General features: G+C 33.6%; 2 protein-coding genes across 9 annotated transcripts in view; one reads left to right on the top strand and one right to left on the bottom strand.

Moving 5' to 3' along the window:
• LOC115241247 (facilitated trehalose transporter Tret1-like) overlaps positions 1–13,606 on the bottom strand; it is a 15,373-nt gene extending 1,767 nt beyond the window's left edge. The window contains exons 1-5 of one of the 8 annotated variants that reach the window (XM_029816903.1): positions 13,379–13,606; positions 11,942–12,403; positions 1,808–1,933; positions 548–671; positions 195–368 (exon numbers count right to left, since the gene is read on the bottom strand). In XM_029816903.1, coding sequence (XP_029672763.1) covers positions 195–368; positions 548–671; positions 1,808–1,933; positions 11,942–12,058 — 541 coding nt within the window. In that variant the 5' untranslated portion in view covers positions 12,059–12,403; positions 13,379–13,606. Of the gene's footprint in view, positions 1–194; positions 369–547; positions 672–1,807; positions 1,934–2,555; positions 2,690–3,101; positions 3,477–5,571; positions 5,698–8,013; positions 10,479–11,941; positions 12,404–13,180; positions 13,330–13,378 lie in introns of those variants that run through there. The other 7 variants (XM_029816904.1, XM_029816906.1, XM_029816909.1 and 4 more) reach the window with 7 other exon arrangements.
• The window catches only part of LOC115241250 (RING-box protein 2), a 53,281-nt gene that overhangs the window by 6,348 nt on the left and 20,460 nt on the right, over positions 1–26,473 (top strand). The window lies entirely within an intron of this gene.

The following is a 26,473-nucleotide window of genomic DNA, read 5'->3' as shown; positions in this document are numbered from 1 at the left end:
ATATATATATATTTAATTTATATTTATCGAGATATTTTTGATATTTTTTCTAGTAAACGCGTGTGAAATGGTAAATTGATACGTTGATTTCTATACATATAAGGAGATCGATCAATTGACGAATGTTTAAATCGATCAAATTATATTTTTAAATTAATTTTTTTAACTGGAATTACATCGTTAACTTCACTTACCGCCATTACCGAAGACAGTGGGCATTAAGCCAAGTCCACCGCGCACTTCCGCGTGTATCGTTTCACCCAAATACACGGGAAACGCCAAGGAAGCGATTCCTACGCCAAATCCGCATAACGAGCGTCCAATTAACACCATCGGGATATTCTGAGCCAACCAAATTAAGATCCACGCTGTAACATATTCGCGTATTGATGTAATAAAAAAAAAAACATTTCTGTGCAGCAAATTTAAATAATTTTAATAAGTGTGTGGGTGAGAAAGCTCTCGCTTCATAACATTATATTGTTTACATCGACTCGCATTCTAACTGTATCTTGTTATGTAAAAATCTGTGTTTCGATGATCTTACCTCCGAAGAACGGGAACGCCGTGCCCATTATCGTGGTTTTCCTTCCGTATGATTCGATGAATGGTCCACCGGCGATACCACCGACAAGCGCGCTCAGCGGCATAATTGATCCAATCCACATACCCTGCAATACATGAAATTGAGATTCAATATATATTTCATATAGTAAAAGCGTTTTTTTTTTTTCAGATTTTACCGTCATTTAAATGCGCTTTTCTAGCATGCGGAAACGCACTTAGCTATTCACGCTTGCTTACATATCTGGAATTAATTTCCGGCGTCATCGATCACGGGGTCTTACGAAAGAGCGGTGTGTCCGACGAGCTGGCCAATCGCTTTCGCGATCATGAGGGCATAACGGTTCCATAACCAATACGATCGTAATCAGGTCATCGTGCCCCTGACCACGCGCTGATGACGCACTTTAGAAGTTAAACCTTTCAATTACCCATTGACCCTTCGAATGTGACGCGAAGGCCGCGTACCTTTTCATTCGCTCGCGGAGAGGTCGTGATATAATTTACACGCATGACGCATTATTTTATCATTCGCGTCATTCTTTAGCTTCTTTCACTTGGTCATACAACGTGTCGCCGATAAACAATTCCTTTAAATTTTTTTTCCTTGACATTGTAAATTTAATCAATCGATTTGCAATGAAATGCGACACTGTATGTACTTTGGAACATGTGCGATATTTACGATTTAGATGTAAAGGAAGAGAATGTAACGTGTGCACATATCTTTAATCGATAACTTTACGGATTTTATAGGTAGAATAGTAAGATATCAACTTTATAGAGATAGAGAATATCGCTATAAATTCACAAATGAATATTAAACATGCAGTAAATATCCAGTTTTGAAAATAAGTTTCGCAGATTTTAGTTTTAAAATTCCTCGAAAAGATACGAGAATCGCGAATACGCTATCGTTAAATAAGCTCGTGTACGAACGACAGTGGATGTTGAAACAAACGTGCCCGAAATCTCGTAACCTTCGCGCTCCGCATTCACGGACAAGATTCGAATTCTTATGCTAGAGTGTATTCGGGACACGACGATGTTATTATCCGAGCACGTTTATAGAGAACACTCGCCGGAGATACATACATAGTCTTCGCAGACTTGAATAAAGACCCTACAAACACGCTAGCGCAGGACGCGTGATTGATAAACGCAATAATCTCGCATGCGATAAATTTTTCGACGCGGATTTTGGACAAGAATTAAGAGTTGGACTTCAAAATATCGTACTCACCATTTGTGGGGTAACTTCGAAGTCCGTCGTGATATTGTTGCGCATGGATACTAGCGCTGGTGATGTATACGAACTCGCATAACCGATCTGCAGAGAACCCATCGATACCGCGAACGCAGCCAATATCTGAGAACAAATATAGAAAACATTATGAAAATTATAAAAGATTAGACATTAAATTTCACTCTTTACATATATATATTTTTTTTATAAATCGTAATTGGGGATCAAAATAAATTCAGTTGGTGTGATAAGGAAGACTCTGTCAAAAACAGGCGTCAATATAAATCCAATTGACAACTCTGTCACGTAGAAAAAAAGCGGCCGTCCGATCGTGAATTTCACGGCCAAAAAAAGCATATTTATGTATAATATATTTTTTATATAATTATATATACACATATACACACACGAATTACATATATTGCATTATTTGTTGAATATATATTTTCCCCGTGCGATTTGGTGTATTGTCTCTGTTTATTAAGAATCTATCTTGAAGCATCTGAGAATCGAGATCAGGTGTAGTAATTTAATCGATATTCGAAGCCGCACCAAAGAAAGTTTTCCGTGATTTACGGTCAAATTACGGTGGAAAATACTATCTTATTTTCTTTTATAAAATAACCAAAAAATAGAAAAAGAAAAGTAGATCGCACTTTAAAAAAACTTCAAGAATCTAAAGAAAATCGGAAGGAATAAATGAGGAAAAGAGAAAAATAATCTCGCGATGTAATGGACCTTTTACCTGAGAAATCGTGCATTTTGCTACCGGCGTGCTTTCCGGCAACTCGATGTTTACATGGGTATCCGCTCGCAAAAGGATCTTCATGATCACGGATAGATCGAAGATCGAGGCAACAAGGGAGACCTATTGAGAAACTGTTTACGTCCGACCGAAAATTCGACTTTTTTTTATCTCGATCAAAGATCAATAATTGATCAACAATCGAGGCTCTCTACTGCGATTTTGTAATTTTTAATGATGACAATATTGATGACAATATCGTTGACATTATCGTTGACATGTCAAAATAAATGCGCAACAATACGTCATGATAACGACATCATTGTTAAAAGTTACAGAATCGCAGTAGTATCGTCGTTACGCGAAACAAACGGTAGCAATTCTCTCCAATTATGACGCGAAAACTATCGGCAATCGATCGTAATAGCTTTTCTATTCACTTATGAAAAAGTTTTCAAACGCGATCGCGTAAAAAAAAATCGAGTGACCAAGTCTGATTCTTTCAAGGATCAGATCAATGATCGGGATAAGAGACGAGAAGTTTACTTTCTATTCGCGCGAAGGAAACTTCGCGATTGGAGATCGCGTGATTCCGATACCGATACGACTTTTAATTCAAATGAGCCGGGTTATTACCGATCCGCGCACTGACACGACAATGGAAGTTTTTTCGATGTCACGGTATAATATAGCTATTGACACTCGTGGACGGATTCGCCGGGTCGGGTTCCGTCTTATATAGGGAACGATGCTGGGGGGCTGGCTATCCCTTCTTTTCGCGATCCGTCTCCTTCGTAGATCACTGTACTACTCCGTAATATAATGATTGTATTAACTTTCTGCCTTCGAAGCGATACGTGGCTTCAATTCCAGACAAAGAAAGAAAGAGGGAGGGGGAAGAAGAGGGCCGTCACATATATTTTTGTCTAATTATATTTTTTATGCATTTCAAGCGTTTTTTTTTTTTCAGATTTTACCGTCATTTATCGAACCAAGCTTTTAATTTTCAACTGAATATCAAATAATTAAATAATACATTTTTTTTTTAGAAGAGTTAGTTAAAATTAATTGCAAGCAATGTTGAAATAAATCTAAAATCTTTTTTTGAATGTAAAATATTTCGTACATTATATATTTCGTTATTATATCGATAATTGTCGACATACATTCATACAGAAAATGAGTTACGGAATTCGTGCCACACGTTTGATTAAGTTAAATGCGGAGTAATATTATTGCAATAATTGCTAATGCCAAATAATCGGACGGATTTTAATGAAACATTTTTTCAAACATGATTGATGAGAATATCTTGTGTTTGAATCATTTAGTTGAAATTTAATGTTAGATACGTGTAAAAATATATTACTTTGGATGTTGCAAAAATAAATTCCCGTGATCAGTAATTATACTCTTCGCTATCTCTCTTTCTATCACAATCTAGATAAAAAAAAATATATATATATATACATATATTCAATGTCAAAAATAAATTTCAGCTGTAAAATAATTGAAATGTGCATAGAATATATTACTGCATATATAGAGAATGCATTAATTAAAATGCTTCATTGAGGATAATCTTGATATAAATGTACATCTCTCGCGACAAGATTATCTCAACATATCTGAGAGATAAAAAAAATTGTTTTAAATATATATTAATTTTAAATATTTTATTTATGGTTTCATTTTCGAGTACACAATTGATATACATTTTCTTTATCGCGGTTCGTTTAAGGCTTAAATACGCTTGCTTAGCACGCGAAAGCGCACTTGGCTATTCACGCTCGCTTACATATCTCAATTTCCGGAAGCAATTTCCAGCGTCATCGTTTTGTCTAATTATATTTTTTATGCATTTCGTGCAACATGAAAAATATGATAAAAAAAGAAATCTCTTGTTTTTATAAGATAATTTTATATTGTCTAACTATACTTTTTATAGCAATTTCGAAGAACTCAAAACAATAGTCGATCGTGCATTTCGTGCATTGGCTATTCACGCTCGCTTACATATCTCAATTTCCGGAAGCAATTTCCAGCGTCATCGTCACGGGGTCTTACGAAAGAGCGGTGTGTCCGACGAGCTGGCCAATCACTTTCGCGTTCATTAGGGCATAACGGTTCCATAACCAATACTATCGTAATCGGGTCATCGTGCCCCTGACCACACTGGCCGATGACGTATTTCAGAAGTTAAACCTTTCAATTATCCATTGACCCTTCGAATGTGACGCAAAGGCCGCGTACCTTTTCATTCGCTCGCGGAGAGGTCGCGATATAATTTACAACGTGACGTATTACGCTTTATCATTCGCGTCGTTCTTTAATTTCTTTCACTTTGCACTTGATGTCATACAACGTGTCGCCAGTAAACAATTCTTTTAGTTTTTTTCTCTTGACATTGTAAATCTAATCAATTTGCAATGAAATGCGATATACTGTATGTACTTTGGGACATGTGCGATATTTGTAATTTAAATATAAAGGAAGAGAATGTAACATGTGCGCATATCTTTAATCGATAACTTTATGGATTTTATAGATGAATAGTAAGATATCAAGTTTATAGAGATAGAGAATATCGCTATAAATTCATCGCAAGTGAATATTAAGCATGCAGTAAATATCCAGTTTTGAAAAAAAATTTTGCAGAATTTAGTTTTAAAATCGAAATGATACGAGAATCGCGAATACGATATCGTTAAATAAGCCCGGGTACAATCGACAGAGTGGATCTTAAAACAAACGTGCCCGAAATTTCACGCTTCGTATTCGACAACATTCGAATTCTTATGCTAGAGTATTCGAGACACGACGATGTTATTATCCGAGTTTATAGAGAACGCTCGGAGATATATACACAGTCTTCGCAGACTTGATTAAAGATCCTACAGACACGCGAACGCGTGATTGATAAACGCGATGATTTTGCGTGCGATAATTTTTTTCGACGCGGATCTTGGACAAGAGTTAAGAGTTCGAACTGGACCTCGAAATATGTCATACTCACCATTTGTGGGGTAACTTCGAAGCTTGTTGTGGTATTGTCGCGCATGGATACTAGCGCTGGTGATGTATACGAAAGTGAATAACCAATTTGCATAGAACCCACCGATACCGCGAATGCAGCCAATATCTGAGAACAAATATAAAAAACATTGTGAAAAATACGAAGGATCAGACGTGAAATTTCACTCTTTTTTTCTTTAGATATATTTTTTTTATAAATCGTAATTGGGGTTTTTTTAAGATAGCTTTTAAATTATATTTAAAAAGGAGTGTTATTTTATATGTAATTTCTCGAGAAATTTATATCATTTTGCTTTAAATGTTCAAATCAAAACCAATATATACTGCTTGTAAATGTCGGCGAATTGCAAGAGTATCGAAATATTTATCCTTTAATGATTTAAAATGAACATATTAACAACGAAAAAGGAGCGTGCAATAATTATAGTGGATGCATATAAAATATATTAGAAATAATAGAAAAAAAACAATAACAGAATTATATTATATATATTGTATATTTTCGTATATCAATAGTGATTCGAATATCTCATTATTCGTTTAATGCGATAACAAGAACGTTATCCTATTCATAGCAAGAACGCTATCCTGGCCATTTAATTATTCTTTTTTATTTCTATTCGTATTTTGCGTGCTTTGAATTAGTTTTTAGTCAATTTAAAATTCAGAAATCGTATATAATTATCGTTTGTATCAAGATGCATAGGTTCTAGCAAGCTTACACAAAACTTTTGAAAAAAAACACAAGTCTTTGGATACAGAATATATTTTATAAATGGCTTTCTCTCAATTTTTATATCACTGATAAATGTTGAACGCCGGAAATTATATTTTATCATCGTTGCTCCATGAATTTAGACACATCACGCCGTTTTATTTTATCTCGATTATTCGTCTAATTAATGCTAGTACGTAATATTCGCGTTGATCGTGGCTTATTGTTCTTTGTAAAAGAACCCGACGGATGCAGCGGTATATTATAACCACACGTGCCTTTAATATCAGACGAGAATACAATTGCTCACCTTCGTTAAGAAAAAGATAATTTCTTACGTAAATGTTTCGCGGCGTAGAACACATTATTTTATTACAATAATTTTTTTTGTCATTATTTTCGCAAGAAAGATGTAAATGTAAAATTTTATTTTTATTGAATACAAATAATCTGATAAAAAAATTTTTCATGAAGTTTTCAAAATTTTATCTCTTGCAGAGAATAGCTGAAGATATAAAACTTTCTGAATATCTGAATATCTGAGTTGAAATCGAATAGAATAAGGACTTCTCATTAAAGAGATTACTATTTTTTTAATGAATAGAATTTTGATTATATATGCAAGAGGTGGTGAGTTCTTTTTATTTCGTCGCAATGCGCGATATCTTCTTACAATGTATGAGATCTCATTTCATTTATCTGTGGCGGCGTATATATGATTGATATAGATTAAAATTTGCGTTCGCGTAATTTGATAATTCGATAATAACTGAGATAATAATTAAGAAATTCTGGCGGCGCCCATGGAACTGCCGGCCATGAATGTCGCACGCAAACACATAAGAAAAATAGTCTCTAGTTTGTTACGTTATGCAACACTGTGCAATATTGTAGGGCTGCGTCTGTTCTCAATTTATAAGTCTCTTGTTCTCGCGCGCGATTGTTCATGTTTCACGTAACATGCTGGTCGGATACATATTAATAAAACAAGCTTGTTTAATACGAAAATAAGCTATTGTTTTCATTCGTAAATGTATTGAAATTTTGAATATTCTGTCTTATTGGAAGTTTTATTCCAGAATTTGTTTCTTTTCTTATAAGAATTATTTATAAATATTTCTGAAAAAGTCATCTTGCTTTTTGAAAAAATATATTAAAAACTTTGTTTAATACAAAAATATTCCTCTTTGCAACGCAATTAATACGCAATTTTAGTAGCAAACGAATAAGAAACTATGTTGTATATATCTTTAGATATATTTTTTTTATAAATCGTAATTGGGGATCAAAATAAATTTAGTTGGTATAATAAAAGTAAAAAAAAAAAACATTTACGTATAATTCTTTATATAATTATATATACACACACGAATTATATGTTTTGCATTATTTGTTGTATATATATTTTCCCCGTGCGATTTTGTGTATTGTCTCTGTTTATTAAGAATCTATCTTGAGGGATCCGAGAATCGAGATCGGGTGTAGTAATTTAATCGATATTCGAAGCTCCAAAGAAAGTTTTCGGTGATTTACGGTCACGTGGAAAATACTATCTTATTTTCTTTTATAAAATAACCTTTTATAAATAAAATAAAAAAAAAGTAGAAAAAGGAAAATACATAGCATTTTAAAAAACTTCGAGAATCTAAAGAGAATTTAAAAGAATAAATAAGAGAGAGAATAATCTCGATGTAATGAGCCTTTTACCTGAGAGAACGTGCATTTTGCTATCGGTGTACTTTCCGGCACCTCGGTGTTCACATGGGTATCCGCTTGCGGGAAGAGCTTCATAATCGCAGGTAGATTGGAAATCGAGGCAACAAGGGGGACTTATTGAAAAACATTTACATGTCCGATCAAAAATTCGACTTTTTTTATCTCGATCAACGAGATTCGACTCTGTACTTTGTATTACAATTCTGTAACTTTTAATAACAATATCGTTATCGTTGACATGTCAAAATAAATGCGCAACGATACGTTACGATAGCGACATCGTTGTTAAAAATTGTAGAATCGCAGTAGTGTCGTCGTTACGCGAAACAAACGATAATGATCAATTATGGCGCGAAACTATGATGCAACTAGGCAATCAAACAATTATCGTAATCAACTTTTCTATTCACTTGCGAAGAGATGTTCAAACGTAATCGCGTAGAAAAAAATCGAGTGACCAAGTCTGATTCTTCCGAAGATCAGACTGATGGTCGATTGACCATGAATCGATCGATGGACTCCGAAAAAGTGAAACGCCATAGCTATGTAACATTGGGACTTGGGACGTGGAATGCGACAGACTTCTATATTATACCTAGACTGCTAACAGCGATGTGACAGGCAGCCATTTACAATTGGGCAGAATATAACCAGGCTGTCAATCGATACTTATTTTTTAAGAGAATCTGCAGTATTAATATAAAAATTTTGTATATATTTTTAATATAAAAGTTATATTAAATGTTGCAGCTTTCCCTTCAAAAATAAGTATTAATTGACAACCTGGTTATATTCTGCCCAATTGTAAATGGCTGCCTTGGCTTCATCTGTCACATTACTCTTAGCAGTCTAGTATATATACATAGAAGTCTGTGGCGACACTTGTACCATGCAAAGTCCATCATGTATGCTTATATGTTTTGTGCTAACTTGAATTTATTAACTTATAACACAAAGTGTGGCTTAATTTATATCGTTTTGCGTGTGTTCCGATACACATTAGTCATTAAGAGTACAAAGAAAACATTAGCGTACCCACTTTAATTTATTTATGCGACAATATTCATGATAACTTATTTTAGATTGATATTGTTGTATCATTATTAAGATATTACTAATTATTAAAAATCTCGCACACTCTACATCAATAGAAAATTAAAATTAATTAAAATGAGGATTAAGAATATGAAGATTTTTTTCTCGCAGTAAAAAAATATACTATAGTGGATATTCTATTTAAAATAGCTTTGTATTTTTTTAATATAATAATAATATTACATAGCATTACACTACAGAGTTTCAGATTTTACTCCTATTAATATCCATATTTACTATGCATATTAAAATTTAATCTTAAAATTATTATATAATAACTTACAAGTTACATGTGTAAACTTAACATGAGTATTAAATTATCAAAAATATTTCATCTTTATTTTGCTTTGGCAAATATCTTATAAATAAGCGAGAGATATCGCCTACTTATAGCAACAAAGAAATATAAAGGGGAAATACGAGAAACAAAGAAGTACAATGATGGTCATTGGTACAAAGACGGGGAAGAGCAATACAATGTAACTCAATTTTCATATCAAGGCATCACGCACTTATTGCTTTTATACAACATTTGACTGAATCATACATTAAATCGCACAGTAGGAATGATATTTTGTTTGAACGATGCTTTTAAAATGGCAGCACTCTGTAAACACAACACTTATTGTAATGCTATTCATCACCCGTCAAAAAAAAAAAAAAGAAAAAAAAACACGTTTTGCAAGTACGTCTTTACGCTTCTGTCTATATACTAAATGAGATTCGCTGTTAATGGAATTCTTCGTCCTTAATTTGGACGCGCACAGCTACAAGCACGCTTATGATCACACATTTAACACTTCCTAATAACGTTTTCGTCAATTGTCGATTATGATATGCTGAGATTTATATTATTCTGCGTCAAAACATATAGTGAGTGTATCCAGTCGAATGTAATGAATTAAAATAAGGCAAGATATACACATATGCACGCTGGATGTAATTTATCAAACGTTTTATTAACTACTTCATTCAAACAAGACAAAAGTTTAAAAGAATTTAGTTTCTTTAAATGTATTGAATTCTTAAAAAATTCTTTAGAATGAGATTTTTCAAAATCATATTTCTTTTACTTTAGTTTTTGAAAGTCTTTGTAATTTAAACTTTTTTTTGTATTTCTTAAATATTTTTGCGAGCAACTTGTTGCAATTCTTCCTTTATAATCAAGCGATAAATTAATAATAAAAATATATATTAATAATTTAGACAATATATACAAATTCATTGCTATTAACATCTTTTATATGAAAATTCGCCACAGCGAACTTTTTCGTCCGATTACATTATTTGACCGGAAACACTCGCTAGGTATCGAGGCACAGTTTTACATCTTAACTTTTGAATATTGGCAAATCGACGGGTGTTTTTTTTGAACAAATATATTAAAAACTTTGTTTAATACAAAAATATTCCTCTTTGCAACGCAATTAATACGCAATTTTAGTAGCAAACGAATAAGAAACTATGTTGTATATATATATATATATATATATAATGTTACAAGCAATATTTTGCTTACTTATTTAAGTATTACTTAATAAATAATAATTTAGGAGTTATTTAATGTTATAATTCAATAGTAATTTTTTCAGTCTAAATAGAGTAATTTTGAAAGTACCTTGCTTACTATAATTTATTAAAATAAAAAAAGATATAATTACCGTACTAATTCTTTCGTATAGTATAGATTCCATAAATGTTAATTTTTGATCTGTTGAAATTCTCGAGGCTTTCTTTAAGTAAAATTTCAGACAAAGATTACTATAATTACCATAAACAGGTAATATAGTGTATTATATATCGCAATATAAAATGAATATCGTGGGATATCGACGTTAGGGCATCTGGCGGACTGCACGCATGGTCATACTACTGTAGGACTCGCGCATCCTTAAATACGCATCAGTTAGCATTTTACGAGACTATCGAAAGGTAAAAGGAAGACAAAGAAATCTTTTGATCAACAAGCGCGGTTAAGCCATAATTGTATCCATTATAAAATTAATCTTGTTGCATGATTATATGTGAAAGGAATAAATATTTGAAATATATTAATTTCTCAATATCACACATGAAAACATACATATAGATGATTATATGATGTACAAAGAACACACGTGCAAAATTCTTCACGTATTATTAATTTTCATCTGTAATTAATCACAATGGTACGTAGCTTGAGTTTATCCATCTCGAAACTATATAATTTTTACAATGTAAATCAAACTTTGATAAAATCCTGATTTATAGCTATTTTTAATTGGAGTTTCTTGATAGTTTTGCATAATATTAGATATAAATATAAATTGAAATTTATTTACTTATTATGTATAATATTTTTATTCATTTTATGTTCTAATGTCAATGATAAATGATAATTGAATGTAAAAGCTTTAACCGGTAATATATTGGAAATAGTAATTCACATCAGTTTGCAGTACTCGAATATATCAAATGGCTCTTTAGCCGTTAATTGCAAGTAACTTACGAATTAGATAATTATCGATAATTAAAAATTAATTATCTTGCAAGTGAAATGATTTGCGTGATCTGCAATTTTTTATTTTTATCGAGTATCTCAATTAAAATTTCTCATATTGCTACCATTCTGTGCCTTGCCAATTGAATATCATATTTCAAAACAAAGTTTTCAAGATAAACGTTAAAAACGTTAAAATATTATATTTTAAAATATAAGTTTTCAATATTCATTCCTTGTTACTTTTAAATATAATCATCTTTGAATTGATCAAAGAATTGATCCCCGAAAAATGGAGATTTCACATAAAATGTATGCAAAAACAAGAAAGTAGATAAAACTTACTTGACTGATGTACCGCGTGTAGCATGATGGCTTGGTATTCTTCTGGAATTCCGTGGACGGTCGGTTTCGAATAGGCTCTTGCGCATCCTTCGGTGGTTTCATCTCCTGGGAATCCATGAAGATCTTGGCGCTTGAACTCTGCTCACTCGGTAGCAGCGGATCAAGTTGCTTGTAATCGACGTCCTGATTTTTATCGAGCGGATTGTAGATCCGCGACCTGCTTAGGGTCTTCTGATGATTATTTCTTAGATTCTCGGCATAGTAGTGGTTTGCAGATGATTTGCCGGATTCGCCGGGGAAGTATTTCTTTTCGGCGATGAGGGCGGTTTGGCTGTTGAAGGGACTGCTGTTTGTCGCAATAGTGCTGTTGGACGAGCAGTCCAAAGCAGACCCAGGATTGGATGGCGTGGGTCTGATGACCGGGGACACTCTTGTGTTGTACTTGGGTAGAACGCTGTGCTCCTGTAACCAGAATTACCGTTTTCTCAATGAGACGTTAAAAGAATCTCACATTTTCAAAAATCGACAAAAATGTTCAAAATGTCGACGGGTATTCACAGTTGAAAGAAGAAATTATGATCGTGCGGCAGTGAAAACTTAACTATGGAAACCTTCATCATTTTTGTGAGAAATTCGCGAAAATTGATCTGCCATTGATCGCGGTCAGGAGAGTATGACACAATTTTTCTTGTTTATTTTCTAAATTTTAACGAAATATATACTTGGAAAGTAGTTTGTAAAAATGGATATGCGAGTTAGAACTGGAAATAACCGGAAGAAAGGGGTCGAACTGGACGCAACTGGTTTTGAACTGTTCGCTCCTCTTTGCGATAAGATCCTGTGTATAGTAAACAGTCTACTGACAAAGAAGATAACTAAGAACACTACGCGCTAGAAAAATAATTATAGGAAACTGCAATATATATATACAATATAATTCAAACTATTTTTGCAAAAAAAAAAACGCACATTTTTTATGAAACAAATATCAGAGAAATTTTCTTTTTTAAAAAATATATTACATACATTTTAAAATATATACTCTATAAAATATGTCACGCGCCAAGAAAATATTTAGAGATTACATCCCATTTATTACAATTTTTACTAAAAGGATCTAATATTAAAAACTTGTTAATATTAAAGAATTTTTTCGAACTTTAAGAAGTCTCAACACATTTACGCTTCGTCGTCGGTTCTCACAGAAATCACTTGGAAATTTCCAAAATCACTAATTACTTTCGCGAGAGAGAGATTTTATCGTGGTTATCAAAGACGAAATCCAGATGGACAGATCAGCAGAAGAAGTCGTTTGATGGAACACCGATGAAAACCGTACACTTAAAAGACACCGGATGCAAAAAAAAAAAGGAAACGAGAGCCGCGAGAGAGGGATGCGAAAAACGAAGGCACATAAGGCGAACAAAATCGCGTTACCAATCGCCAAAGAAGAAACGTCCGCTTGTTTGCTTCTTCACTGTTCACTCGAAGGGATGGAACATCAAATCGGACTATTTATACCGTTTTCGATTATCGGGAATTGCGTCGGAAGTATGTTAGAGGGGGAGCAAAATCGCTCGCGGGAGGAAGAAAAATAGAGGGCGATTAACGCGCGCGTAAACAGGCAGAGCGAGAAAGAAGCGAAAAGAATATTATAATGATTATATATATATATCGAATGGACCAACGACGAAAAGCGAATGACACGCGAGCGGTGTGACGTTCGCTCGGAGATTAGATGACTTTTTACCCCTGAGAACTGATAACCCGTCTTGAACCTAAGTTAGCTATGATGCTTTTGCGAACGTGTTTTCTCTCCTTCGATTTTACGCGAAGCATTACATGACAAAAAGGCCATCTTGATCGTAATGACCATGTTTCAAGAAAATATACAATCAAACGATACCCCAGATGAACTTCATGCGCGTATTCTTAAAAAAAAATCAGTCTTTTAATATTTAATATTTTATTACAATATCTGTTTTATTCATCTTTCTCTGCTTCTACACATTCGTCTCTTTCTAATAACATTCTAAATTTTTTGTGTTTATTTTTCTAACATAAAGATTGTCTTTAATTCAGATAAACGTAAATTTTATCGAGATCTTATCTAAATAGTATCGCTAGATCGATATTATTAAACTAAAAATAAACACGAAAAATTTAGAATATTATTAGAAAGAGACGAATGTGTAAAAGCAGAGGAAGATGAATAAAACAAATTTTGTATAAAATATAAAATATTAAAATATTAATTTATATAAAAATACGAGCATGAAATTAATCTGGCGTATCGTTTGATTGCACATTATCTTGAAACATGGTCATTAAATTTTATGTCATGGTATGCCATTATTTATTTACGAAAGCGACTTAAACAAATCAAGACACATTTAGGAACTAGATAGCTGATAAATCAAAAGTATCTATCTACTGATTCATATAACTTTCATAACTTTCTTAAAGTTCTTTTAGTTTTAGGTCACGGAGAAGAAAAAAGATCCATTAAAGATAATTATATGCCATTTCTTCATTCATAGTTTTTTTTTTTTTTAAGAGAAGATTATCTTTGTAGAATGTCTTCCTCTACATCCACAATTGTACTCGTATCGAGTGATCGCAAGTTATCTTGTTTTAAACTGCCATATCCATTCTCAACACAACTTCGTTTTCGTTAATTCATTATAAATTTTAATCAGCGCGTTAAACAAAGATACTCGAAGCTTTCATTTATGCCGTTAAAGTCTACGGTGCTGATGCATTGGCTGCGTTCAGCAGAAAAAGCAGCTTCGCAACTGTTGTAAAATTCTTTAATATGACTGGTTTATACATTTAGATCCGGCAGGAACTAAGGGCAAGAATCAATCATATTAAAGAATTTTACAACAGTTGCAAAGCTGCTTTTTCTGCTGAACGCAGCCATTGCATCGAAAAACACGGTCGAACAAATATAAAAACTAAAGTATTTAGTTCAGTTACTTGAGTTGAAACATAAATCATCCATAGTATAGGCGCATAACACGACATGGCGCTTTTCATTACGCTGGCTGGCGTAACTATTGTGTCGAAAAATCGTCTGTTTATCCCGCTATTATCACGTGCATTCTACATGCGAGGTAAAGTTCATGCACGATGTTATGATATGAACTCTGACGTCTCGGCGGAAAACTGAACTGTTTGACGTAATGTTGCCGGTTTGCTCTTTCGAGTTTGCTCTTACGCGCTGACTTTTCTTCTGCTCTCTTACGAGAAAAACAATTCTAATATACTTATTTATCAATTTATGACAAATCATATACGAATCGTATTGCCCGTAATTACACAATACCAATAATTCGCGATACTTCAAAATCTTTTTAGGCTCGAGATGACGATGACGAGTGTGATAAACGTTTGATATTTTTTATATAAAACAGTTGCGACTATGAAATTAAAATTTTTCAGTCAAAGATATCTGACGGTTTTAGTAATGGACTTTGTTAGTCTGAAAAAATGATATAAAAAATATATATATCGCATCATATATAAAACGTAAAGAATCGATAATTTTTTTAACGAAAAGAACTTTAAAATTACAAATTTAGAGATTGATAGTTTGTGTAATTCAATTATTACATTGACATATTTAATTTAACATAGTGTTCCTGAACTTCGACGCGGAATTCTAGTTCTTTTTTATAATCGATCAGGCATAATCGTTCGCGAAAGCATGCCTTGAGAGACTTTCATTTTTGTGACAATGAAAATATCCAAGATGATTTCCGTAATTTCCGCCTTCTTCTGTTTGTGTCAAAGGTCACTTGTATCATGATAATAATGATAAAGTGTGCACACAAACGATTCAAAATCTACTAAGAGAATTTTAGATAATATAGTGCTATTAAATCCATTAAATTTACTCAGATTAGAGTTAGGAAATAATTGTGTCCTGTTATCTAATAAAAATATCCGGTGTATATTACATTGTCGTAAAGATTTCTAAATAAATGGCGATATCTAACAAATAATAAAAGTGAGTTTTTGTTATGAATATTACTTACATAATAGTACGATAAATACTAATTTCTAATCGATATCGAAAAGTTAACAGCAAGTTGTAGAATTATGCGTCTGTAGAAAATCAACGGTTATCCTTGATAGATAAAATTTCGAAGCAAGAAAACTTGTACGATTAAATCTTCTGTCTGAAATTGAACGCTTATATAAGCCTCAAAAAAGCGCATTTATATTATAACATATTTTTGATAAAAAAAATTTATTGGTAGAACATCTATATAATAATAGTGTTATCTTAATTAGAAATTTTATTGACTTAAAATTGATTTGAAAAAAAAAAAATAAAATTTACATTTTCATATCTCGTATATCATTCAGATATCATCGGTATTTTTGTTGAAGACGAAAAGTAGTTTGCTAATAACGGCAATAATGAATACGTGACTTTTCTAAGCATATGTTTTAATGTCTTACGCATTTACACGTATTTGCAGTCGCGATACGATCGATCGATTGAGTCAACTGCAACAAAGTACTCGACTTTGACGATGTTGACCAAGGGATAATTCCATCAGGAGCTGTTTTCGTGTCAAATATTGTCTAAGATTTCACTTAGATTCATCTAGTAATGATCTTGCAAAGTCTAATTAGGTTTTCGGATCGATTAATGTGTTCTTAAGAAACTTAATGCTTTTAAGAAGCGCGAACAAACTCCAGCAAAGTATTGTATCAGAGAAAATGAATTACTTTTGCATAAATTAAGATCGAGGAATAATCATTAAGTTATTTAATATTATCAATTACTTATTAGTCAGTTAAATGTCCGTTATATGTACTGATTACTGATACATGCAAAGCCTTAACCTTTGATTCTTTCTAACTCTACTATACATCAGCAGAAAATATCTACAATTGTCTATATATTCCTTTCATTCATTTATTTTTACAGGGGGTTTAGTAAAAGTTTTGCAGCAGATTGTCTCTATGTGCTATTGTAGCGTTTTATATTTTCAAAAAACGAGCTGAAGAATTCTCGTTTTTTAGAAAAGAATCAATAAATGACAATCATTTATCGATATTATTTTTTATAATATTATTTAAATTTTCTATTGTATCCTTTTTGTTCGAGAAGAAAAATAATAAGAGAAAAAATAATATATTAATGTGAAATATAATATACTTTTATAATACATTATTACGAAGAGGAAAAGTTAACTTCAATCTGCGACAAGTCTTATAAATCCATTTTTCAGCTACCAATGAAAAAAAAATGTGTTTTGTCTTGACTGTATAATTCTATCAAGCGACTAGTCTGCGTTATAAAGTAGAAGGAACAAATTTCACAACGTATCGAAATGTATTGTTACGTAATATAATTGAATCGCGAGTATGGTAATAGAATTGCAAAAATTGATCACTGCCAAATCGTGAAATTCCAACGCATTGGAAATAAACGTGCGAATATTCGCGATCAATTATAGGTTTGCAAATATGTGCAAGTTTTTGCTCTATCTCTGGCTAATTAATTTTTGTTTAGTAAAGATTTTATTATTCTAGCGATTACAAAACGTTTTCAAAACGCCTTATATATTCATATATTCATTACGCTCAGTTCTCACATATATTTCTTGTTGTATGTGTGTGTGTATGTGTTTGTGTGAGATTGCGAATATTAAAAGTTTTAAATCAAATTAATACAACTAGAATCCAGAAATAATTCCATCACAACATACACAACTAAAAAATTGCATGTAGAAAAATTAATTTTATCAAACATTAACATGCAAAAACAGTTCAGCCAACGGAAATATTCTTAGGATGTTGTAAAGTCTGTAAAAAAAATATTATCTTTGAGACTTTCATTAGTCTCTCTGGATGATACGCTGCATGAGCATTCTCAGATTCACTGTCAGGGATTTTCTCGATAATTACGACGGAACATTTTTCGAATAACCTTGAACACGAATCTTCAACTGTGTTGTGCAAGTCTCTATGGACAGTTTGCGAAAATAGATTTCTCATTTCTTTCTAAATCAGTTTCGCGGCCCACGCGAAATATTCTTAGTGCTTCTCAACGTGGTGTCTCCCGTCCAAATGATGCTATTTTTGCAATTCGTGGAAGGCTGCCAAAGAGTACATTTTCGTCCTTAGTGAATGCTTTGTCATTTTGTTCCCGGTGTAACGAATGTGCATTCTCCCCCTTGGCGCAGAGTAATGTTGAGCGACATTTACGCGACGCCACTTATCGGGACTCGTAATATAGGAAATATTGGAATTATCACGACGCTTACAATTAATTGCAAGAATAATATCCGCGACGGCATTTTCCTGTTAATGGAAATTATTATTATTATAAAATCATATGAATTCTAGATCGATTTTAACACCAACGTGATTCTATAAACAATGTTATTGGAATCGATCTTGATTTTGAAGATAAAAAATGTTTATTGGCAATTCCAATATGAACAGATTACGACTACAAAGCTATACTAAATTTTTAGAATGAATTCTTAAAATAATATCTTTCTATTAATGGAAGATAAAATTTGTAGTGACAGCTGCATATATTTTCAAAGATAAGTGGATTTACGTTAAATCTCTAAAAAGCGCTACAAATACTAACTTAAAAGTCATTTTTAGTAAATAAAGTCAGATGAGATTTATGTATATATCAATATTAAATCTGATATACGTATGATAACAACTTACAGAACAATTGCAATTCAACTATTATTATATTTCGTGTATTACATCGCGTATATCATATGTGTTGTCAGATTTACGATTGCTTTCAGCAAATTGTGCGGTCCCGCGATTCTTTAATCTTCTGACACGCAAATAACAGCCGCGACGCGAGCATGTGCCGCGTGAATAGTAAAGCGTGGGAGAAATATGCAGCATGCTTTGTGAAATTACGTATTGTGTAGGATATATCGCGTCACTTCGTTGAGTCGAAACACATATATGTTTCGAAGCTCAATATTCAAGCATTAATATACGTGATAACTGTATACGATAATTATTATTTGTTCTGAGAAAACTATGTTAACAAAACACAAAAAATAAAATTTTATCAAGATACACAGAACGAAGAGAAACGCGACGATGTACAACGTATAAAAATGGATGGTCGTCGCGTTAACACGTAATATGCCGATAGGAAGAAAATATTTGTGGAAAAAAAATGTTAAAAAAAAAAAAAAAAAAAAAAAACAGCTGTTACAAAGAATTTAATAATCATTTAATAATAGAAAAATCTGATAATATATGTGTCAGAATATATCTGAATATTAACATCGAATAATTTTTACGAAAACTTTGATTTGCAAAGTCAAGTATACGCTTAAACACGTTGTAAACTTGATTAAATACATTTTTATCCCCATGATTTTAATTTAGAATTTCGCGTAAAGATCATGATTTAAACACCCGAGATTCGTTCGTTGTCGCCACTCTGGCCAAGTAAAAGGTGTTTCGACCCGACGACGTTCTCTCTCCTAAAATAACTCGTTAAAGAAGATCGAAGGAAAACGAATGCAGCGAGCAACAAGTGTCGAGATCAGCGCGATATTGCGTCGCGCGAACGAGATCTTTCGTTTCTCTCATCTCATACCCCCTGCCAAGAATCGCAATTCAAAATGCGTTTTAATTGAATGTAACAATAAGAAACTAAAGACTATAACATTTGATTAATAAAATTAAATTAATGAAGTATTATAGACAATATTCTGTGTGTTAATTAAATGTCGTATCACACACAAATAAATCTTAAAATTACTATTCCATTAAGAGGTCTTGCTAATTTGACGCTCTGAAAATAAAGGAAATTTTTGGGAATCTTTTTAAAGAAAAGTATAAAACATATTAATTCTAAACTTTGTACGTTTATTAAATAACATTTCAAATATATTCTGAATTTTTTTTCAAGCAAAAATAATTGTTTGTTTCGGAGTTACAGTAGTTCAACCAGGCTGTCTAAAAAAAAATTCTTGTTCGTGGCGAAAATGATTCTAGCCGTTATAGTCATCTAAAATAAAAAAACCAAAAAGATTCTTAACCTGTGTCTATCGTGTGAACTAGAATTAAATCGATATTTGCAAAATTTGAATTTTGCGACTTATAAAACTAACCAATTTTTCGGTGAAAAATGAAATTTTTTTTTGTGATGCTGCCATTTTTTATTTTTTAATATTTTTTTTTATTTTAGTTCACAGCGTTAGCCACACTTATACAGATTAAGAATCTTTTTGGTTTTTTTATTTCAGATGATTATAACGGCCGGAATTATGTTCGCCACGAACAACAATTTTTTTTTGTAGGCACCCTGGTTGGATTACTATAACTCCGAAATAAACAAATATTTTTGTTTGAAAGAAATTCAAGATATACTTGAAATGTTATTTAATAAACGTGCAAAGTTTGGAATTAATATATTTTATACTCTTTTCTTCAAAAAAAAATTCCCAAAAATCGCCTTATTTTCAGAGTGTCAAACTAGGAAGACCCCTTAAACGATTACTATCGGAATATCTATTTTCTCCCTCGATTTGCTCGTCCGCACGTCGCGATTACGACCCTTAATAACGGCCTTTCTCCCCTCTCTTTTCGCAATGAGTGTTGACTAGCATTCCAAAAAAAAGGTCGTCTTCAGTGATTTTAGAGCAATGATGGACGTACCAGCGACGTGGGCATTGCTGATGCATTTCAGCGCTGCGTCCGTGACAATTAACGTGAAGATAAGTCGACTGCGATTTCCGCGTCTTCCTGGCCAAAATATATTATTTCGCGCGACATACGACGGGAGAATGAGAACAGCGAGATGATAGTGGCAATAGTGCATCGTGATATCTCTCGCCTGTCATTATTCGACGATATACGATCGGCTTTATCTAGACGCGTGCAAATCCCATTTATACCTGTTATTTCCTATTACTCGGGGATTATTTATCCGCATATGCGAAATCGTGGCCGTTGCACGTGAGATCAATGTACAATGCATCCGTGTACCGAATGTTCCCGAATGATCCAAACGTGAGCATCGGGAAAGAAAATTTCATCCGATAAAAACGTTTGTGTATCTCGAGCGTTAAAATCATTTACGTCAAATGCTCTTTTATAATATTTGCAGAAAATACGCGATCCTTGATTTATTCTATGTGCAATATCCTTTACGTCACGTAAAATGGAAAATATCGATGAGTTGATCTTATGAGATCTATTTCGTGGATTATTTAGTTTCTTTCTCTCTCTCTCGCTCTCCTTCGTGATATTATTAATTTGTTGCATCATTTCGATTTCCTTCTATTCATTATTTGTATGTTTCGATCATAGACGAAGCATTCTTATATGCAGAATATCTAAGGCATTCAGAAAAAAACATAGCAATGGATAGTTTTTTGAAAATTTCAATTTCATCTAAATCGACTTTTCAATTATAACATAAATCGTCATTATTTGATCGAAATGTTGAAATGATTGCTATTTTTATCACACATTGCAGAAGACAACGTCATAATTACCCAATTCGCTAATTTCAATTTATGCAGGAACTGTTTCGAATTGCATCACAATTTCATCCTGCACATATGATATATCAATTTTTTTTATTCCGAGTTTTATCAAGCAATTATCTGTATTCTTTACAATACGTATCTGAATTCGCGTTCGCCTCTTCCTTATAAAGCAGCAACCCGTCTTGCATTCGAGCAAAACGCTCAACATCTCGTGCCAACAGATCGACAAACAAGAGTAAATGTGAATATACGTTCGCGTGTAGTATAAGTCGGTAATAACGCGATTACTGAATTTTAGTTGACTAACTATCCATCGGTATTCGATGTGCCTAATTAATATCGAGTTTTATAACATTATCGCATCCTATCTCACTTATAAATTCCGCTCGTTCGACTAAAGAAAAATGCACATCGCTTTGAAGATGTCGCATTAAAAAAAAAAAAAAAAATTCGAAATGCAATTAAATATAGAGTTTACCATCGAGGAGAAAAATTTTATCGAGTAAGATTTTTTTTATGGTGGTCAAAAGAAATTAAGATCTTCAAACTCAGGATATGTAGTTTTAAAAAACACTATAAATGTGTCATACTTCCTGCATTTTTTCCCTTGGTCTTCCGATGTAAAGCATGCATCGGAATTTCACTTACGACAATGAATGATTTTTCAAACAGAACAAATGCTTATGCGAATGAGAAATTTTGTATTCATAAATTTTATCACATTCACGGCGCGATATGGATTTTCCAGACGTCCTTGGTATTTGAAACGTAGATGTGTGGTATAGAAATAAAATTTGCGATTTATATTTTATCTTCATTCTTGTCTACCTTGAGCCACGCCAAGAATACATACATATCGGTCGATAGTATAGTTGTAGCAATTGGACGCAATGTCTTTGAAAGTCGATAACATTTTATAGCCGCGCCGCGCGTGACACGGGAACGGGATCCGAGCAGTTTCGAGAGTTAATGACAAAGTCGGATTTTCATCGTCAAAAATGGTTTATTGATGTTTTCTATCAGCGTTACAAAAGTATGAGATGAGGAAGATGAAAGAGATTCGGAGAGAAAGAGAGTATCGATGTTTTATTAATATATTTTCTTTTCATTTCTACACTTTGTTGTGTAATTAATGTTATTATATCGAAAATGAAACTGATATAGTTGAAATGAAATGTAAATAATAAGGAATGCAATTTTATATATTTATATTCTGTTTTTAAGAAACGTTGTTTGTTAAATTCAAATTTCTTTGCGTTAGTCAAAAAATTCATGATTACAAATATTCTATATTTTAATAATTTTCAATCATTATAAATTAAGCATAAGAAACTTATCATTTATAATTCTGTTTGTTATGAAGAAATAGGTACAAAAATGAACAAAACGTGAAAAAATGAAAAGTATAATTTTTGCGAGTACTTCTTGATATACTTTTTCTTTCTCGCTTGTTACTATCGATACTTCTTTTCCGATATATGTGTGATACGTTTCTTCCGACAAGTCAGGTATCGATATTTTTCTTTCGATACTGTATCCTGTAGATAAGCACCGAGTCATCTGGAAGGTGATCTATGAACACAATGACAGGTTATCCAATCCCAAAAAAGAGTTCGAGATGAACGACGATCAGAATATAAACTTGATGATGCTATAACAAGAACAGATCTGGGCAATTATTATTATATTTACAATACGAAAAATAAGAAATATATTTCAATTTTCTTTATTATTTTAATTACGAAAGCAAAAAATGATGCTATTATTAATTAGTTTGATTTATTTTTATATCTCAATAACTTACTCTAAAGTTATTCCATTAAAAAATATATAATTATTTGTTATATCATATATTTGACAATAGATTGATTTAAATACAAAGATGTTACTTGATTAAAAATAAAAAAGAATAAAATAATTTAGAAATATATCATTTATCTTTATATAAATTCATATAAATCTAGATATAATTGAAACAATCATACAAATAAGATGAAATGTAAGCTAAGTAAAATAAATAAATAATTCTATTTACGTATAAAGCCCAGGACTGGTCGACAGTTTTCATCAAAGAGATTCAATCTAAATTAGTTATTCCGTGTCAACACATAAATTCTCGATAAAACGTGACGGGTCGCGTGACTCGAAGCGCCTAAAACCGTGTCGTCTATTTTTAAACCGTATGCATAGGAAGTCCGCGAAATTCGAATGCCGTTATTCGAATGCGAAACAACACATTTCCACGATTTTGCGCGAGTTCGCTGATAAAGACAAGCTATAAAAGTTTCTTATTCGGCCTTACTTCAAGCGTAGAAAAATAGCAACGCTTTTTCTTCCACACTTTTCCTCGTCTCTTATCTCTTAAAATCAAAAAATATTCGCGTTGTCACCCAACACTTTCGGAAATTTCCTTCGTTCGTATGCATTACGTAACTCCGCACGGAATACGTATCGCGCGCCCTTGTGTAAATACCTCGGGAATGACTACCGCCACGATTTTTTCTCCGATATTTTCCTACGCAGAAAATCAACAACTTTTATTTCTTTGTTTTCTTTTTTTTTTTATCCCTTTTTAAGTCGTATATCGTACAATCGTCCCCACACATGACAATCCGGATAAACAGCGATCTACGTTGTTTCTCGAATAATTTATTATCGTTTCATCTGACTCCTTGGCTGTATGTGCATCGGCTTTACCTATATTATGCGCGCGCATGCCGATCGATATTTCCGCGAAGAGAGCTCACACAACTCATATGCCAAGAGAGGCACGTTGTCGGTCATCTTCCGCGATTACCGGTGAAAATCGCCGCGAAATAGCCGGTGGATTACGGATTGAAATGGCGAAGTCTCACGATCAGGTATCGAAAAGTAGCGTAACCTTTAATCCGAAATCGGTACAATTACGGTGAGTCTAGATTTCGCGCTTCAGAGTTCCCTTTTATGTCGAGTGACACGGTTGTATCACGTTGGATGTTTGCACAATTATTGAAATTCTCGGATTCGGCAAAATTAGACCGGTTTTTTTTCTACAATAATTCACATATCTATCCGTGCATTTTGTCCCCGATTTTGCAAACGGAGAGACACAGCACGGCGAGTAACTTTTCCAATATCTTTTTCAAGAACGCCCGCATATAGCTTTAAAATCGATTCGAACGATAACGTAAAATCTTAGGCAATTTTCCATCGCAAAAGTACGTAATATCATAACGCGATTTCGTGATCGGGAGAATCGTTAGACCGTGACACTCTCGACATGCCAATATGCGATTCTCGTTCATTTAAATATAGATCCTTCTAAATGATAATCAGGAATTATAGGCACGAAACAATAAAAACAACGCAAAAAAAATCATCAGGAGGGAAAGAAATCGCGAACCGTTGAACGGAGAATAAATTATAAATTAAATTAATCGTAATGTATAATTTCACTGTCGCAGCTTTTATGGATTAATTATATTGAGATTGAAAAATTTTTTAGGTTGTAAAGATTCAATTAATTAATTATTTGTGTGTGTGTGTGTGTGTGTATGTGTGATGGAACAATTCCAAAATATATTTTAAATTAAAAATATTTCTTATAAATTTAATAAATTAATATATTAATTTAATGTAGTAATATATTGTATTTTCTTTATATTAGATCTTTATATAAACTAGCTCCATATTTTTTAAATTAAAGAAAAAAGAAATAAGGTTTATCTCTTCTCTTTCTCTCCCATTATTCATGATCCAACGGTTTAAAATTTGCGAATCGTAATCTAAACAGCATAAAGAGACAAGAAGAAACCAGCACACGTGGCTCTGTTTTGACAGCGATAGGATTCTCTAGCTGTGACGGAACGAACGTGACGTTTGACAAGGCGGTGCGTCGTTGTCGTCGTTGTTGTTGCGCTTTCTCTCCCCTCACACGTGGCTCTGTTTTGACAGCGATAGGATTCTCTAGCTGTGACGGAACGAACGTGACGTTTGACAAGGCGGTGCCGTCGTTGTCGTCGTTGTTGTTGCGCTTTCTCTCCTCCGTAAACGCTTTCGATCGATCGCGTTTGATACTATATATCTGCGTGTCACCGTGTGCGTGCGTGCAAGAGAGCGCTACGTCGGTGTACGCGGGACTATTATATTACGCACCCTCGAAAGAACGTGCGATGCGGGGAGACGAGAATGCCGGTGTCTGAAAATGTGACGTCTCGAAATCTTTCCGCGTATTTTCACGGCATGCACTACCTGTACCGCACCACTACTCCAGCTCCGAAATATGATATAGTTATCGGTTCGTTCTCGTTACGTGATTCATTCAAGGATTACGGGAAAAGGGTGATCCCGCAGATCCCTCTTCGCGGGAATGATCGAAAGATCTAGTTTCTCTCTCTCTCTCTCTCTCTCTCTCTCTCTCTCGTAATTTCAAGAGATTATCCGTTCGTGTGTCACTGCCGTATCTCGACGACGTATGTGATGTCCTCCGTCTGTGTTTAGCTTGCGATTTGACGTTGTGACGACAGATGACGTCAAATTCCTGATGATCCGGCTGTCGTTCAAGAACCGGGTTCAAGGTTCTCAGGTTTATCCTCTCTCGTAATTTCCACAACAGATGCAGATTTGTTGTCGTTTGCACCCCGTGTGGTCGATTCTCGCGTGTCCGATCGTCTTACGAAGACGTGGTCGGCATGGAAAAGTATGGTGTGTTACGTGTGTTTTGGGGAACTTTGCTAATCGGTTCGGGGGGTTTGTCTTTTATATACACGTCGCTGCGGGCATAAGCGCCGCCTTCTCGCGCTCGGGTGCGTCTGGGGATGGACGCGGCGCGGCGGGATCAAAGGGGGTAAGAGAGGGAGGAGAGACGCGGCTGCGCCGCGAAATTATCACAGATCGGTGAGACATACGCAGACATACGCAGACATACGGTACAAGTTACACAGGAGAACGCAATACCGGAGATACGCTTCGTCCATAGAACGAAGCGCCGGGTTGCGTCAGCATTCGACACAAAATCCGGGCGAAGGGGGGGGGGAGGGAG

Source organism: Formica exsecta, unplaced genomic scaffold (genome assembly GCF_003651465.1).
Source record: "Formica exsecta isolate Colony F162 unplaced genomic scaffold, ASM365146v1 scaffold47, whole genome shotgun sequence".
NCBI lineage: Eukaryota > Metazoa > Arthropoda > Insecta > Hymenoptera > Formicidae > Formica > Formica exsecta.
Note: the sequence above shows the minus strand (reverse complement) of the source record. Positions and strands in the feature narration are given on the sequence as shown.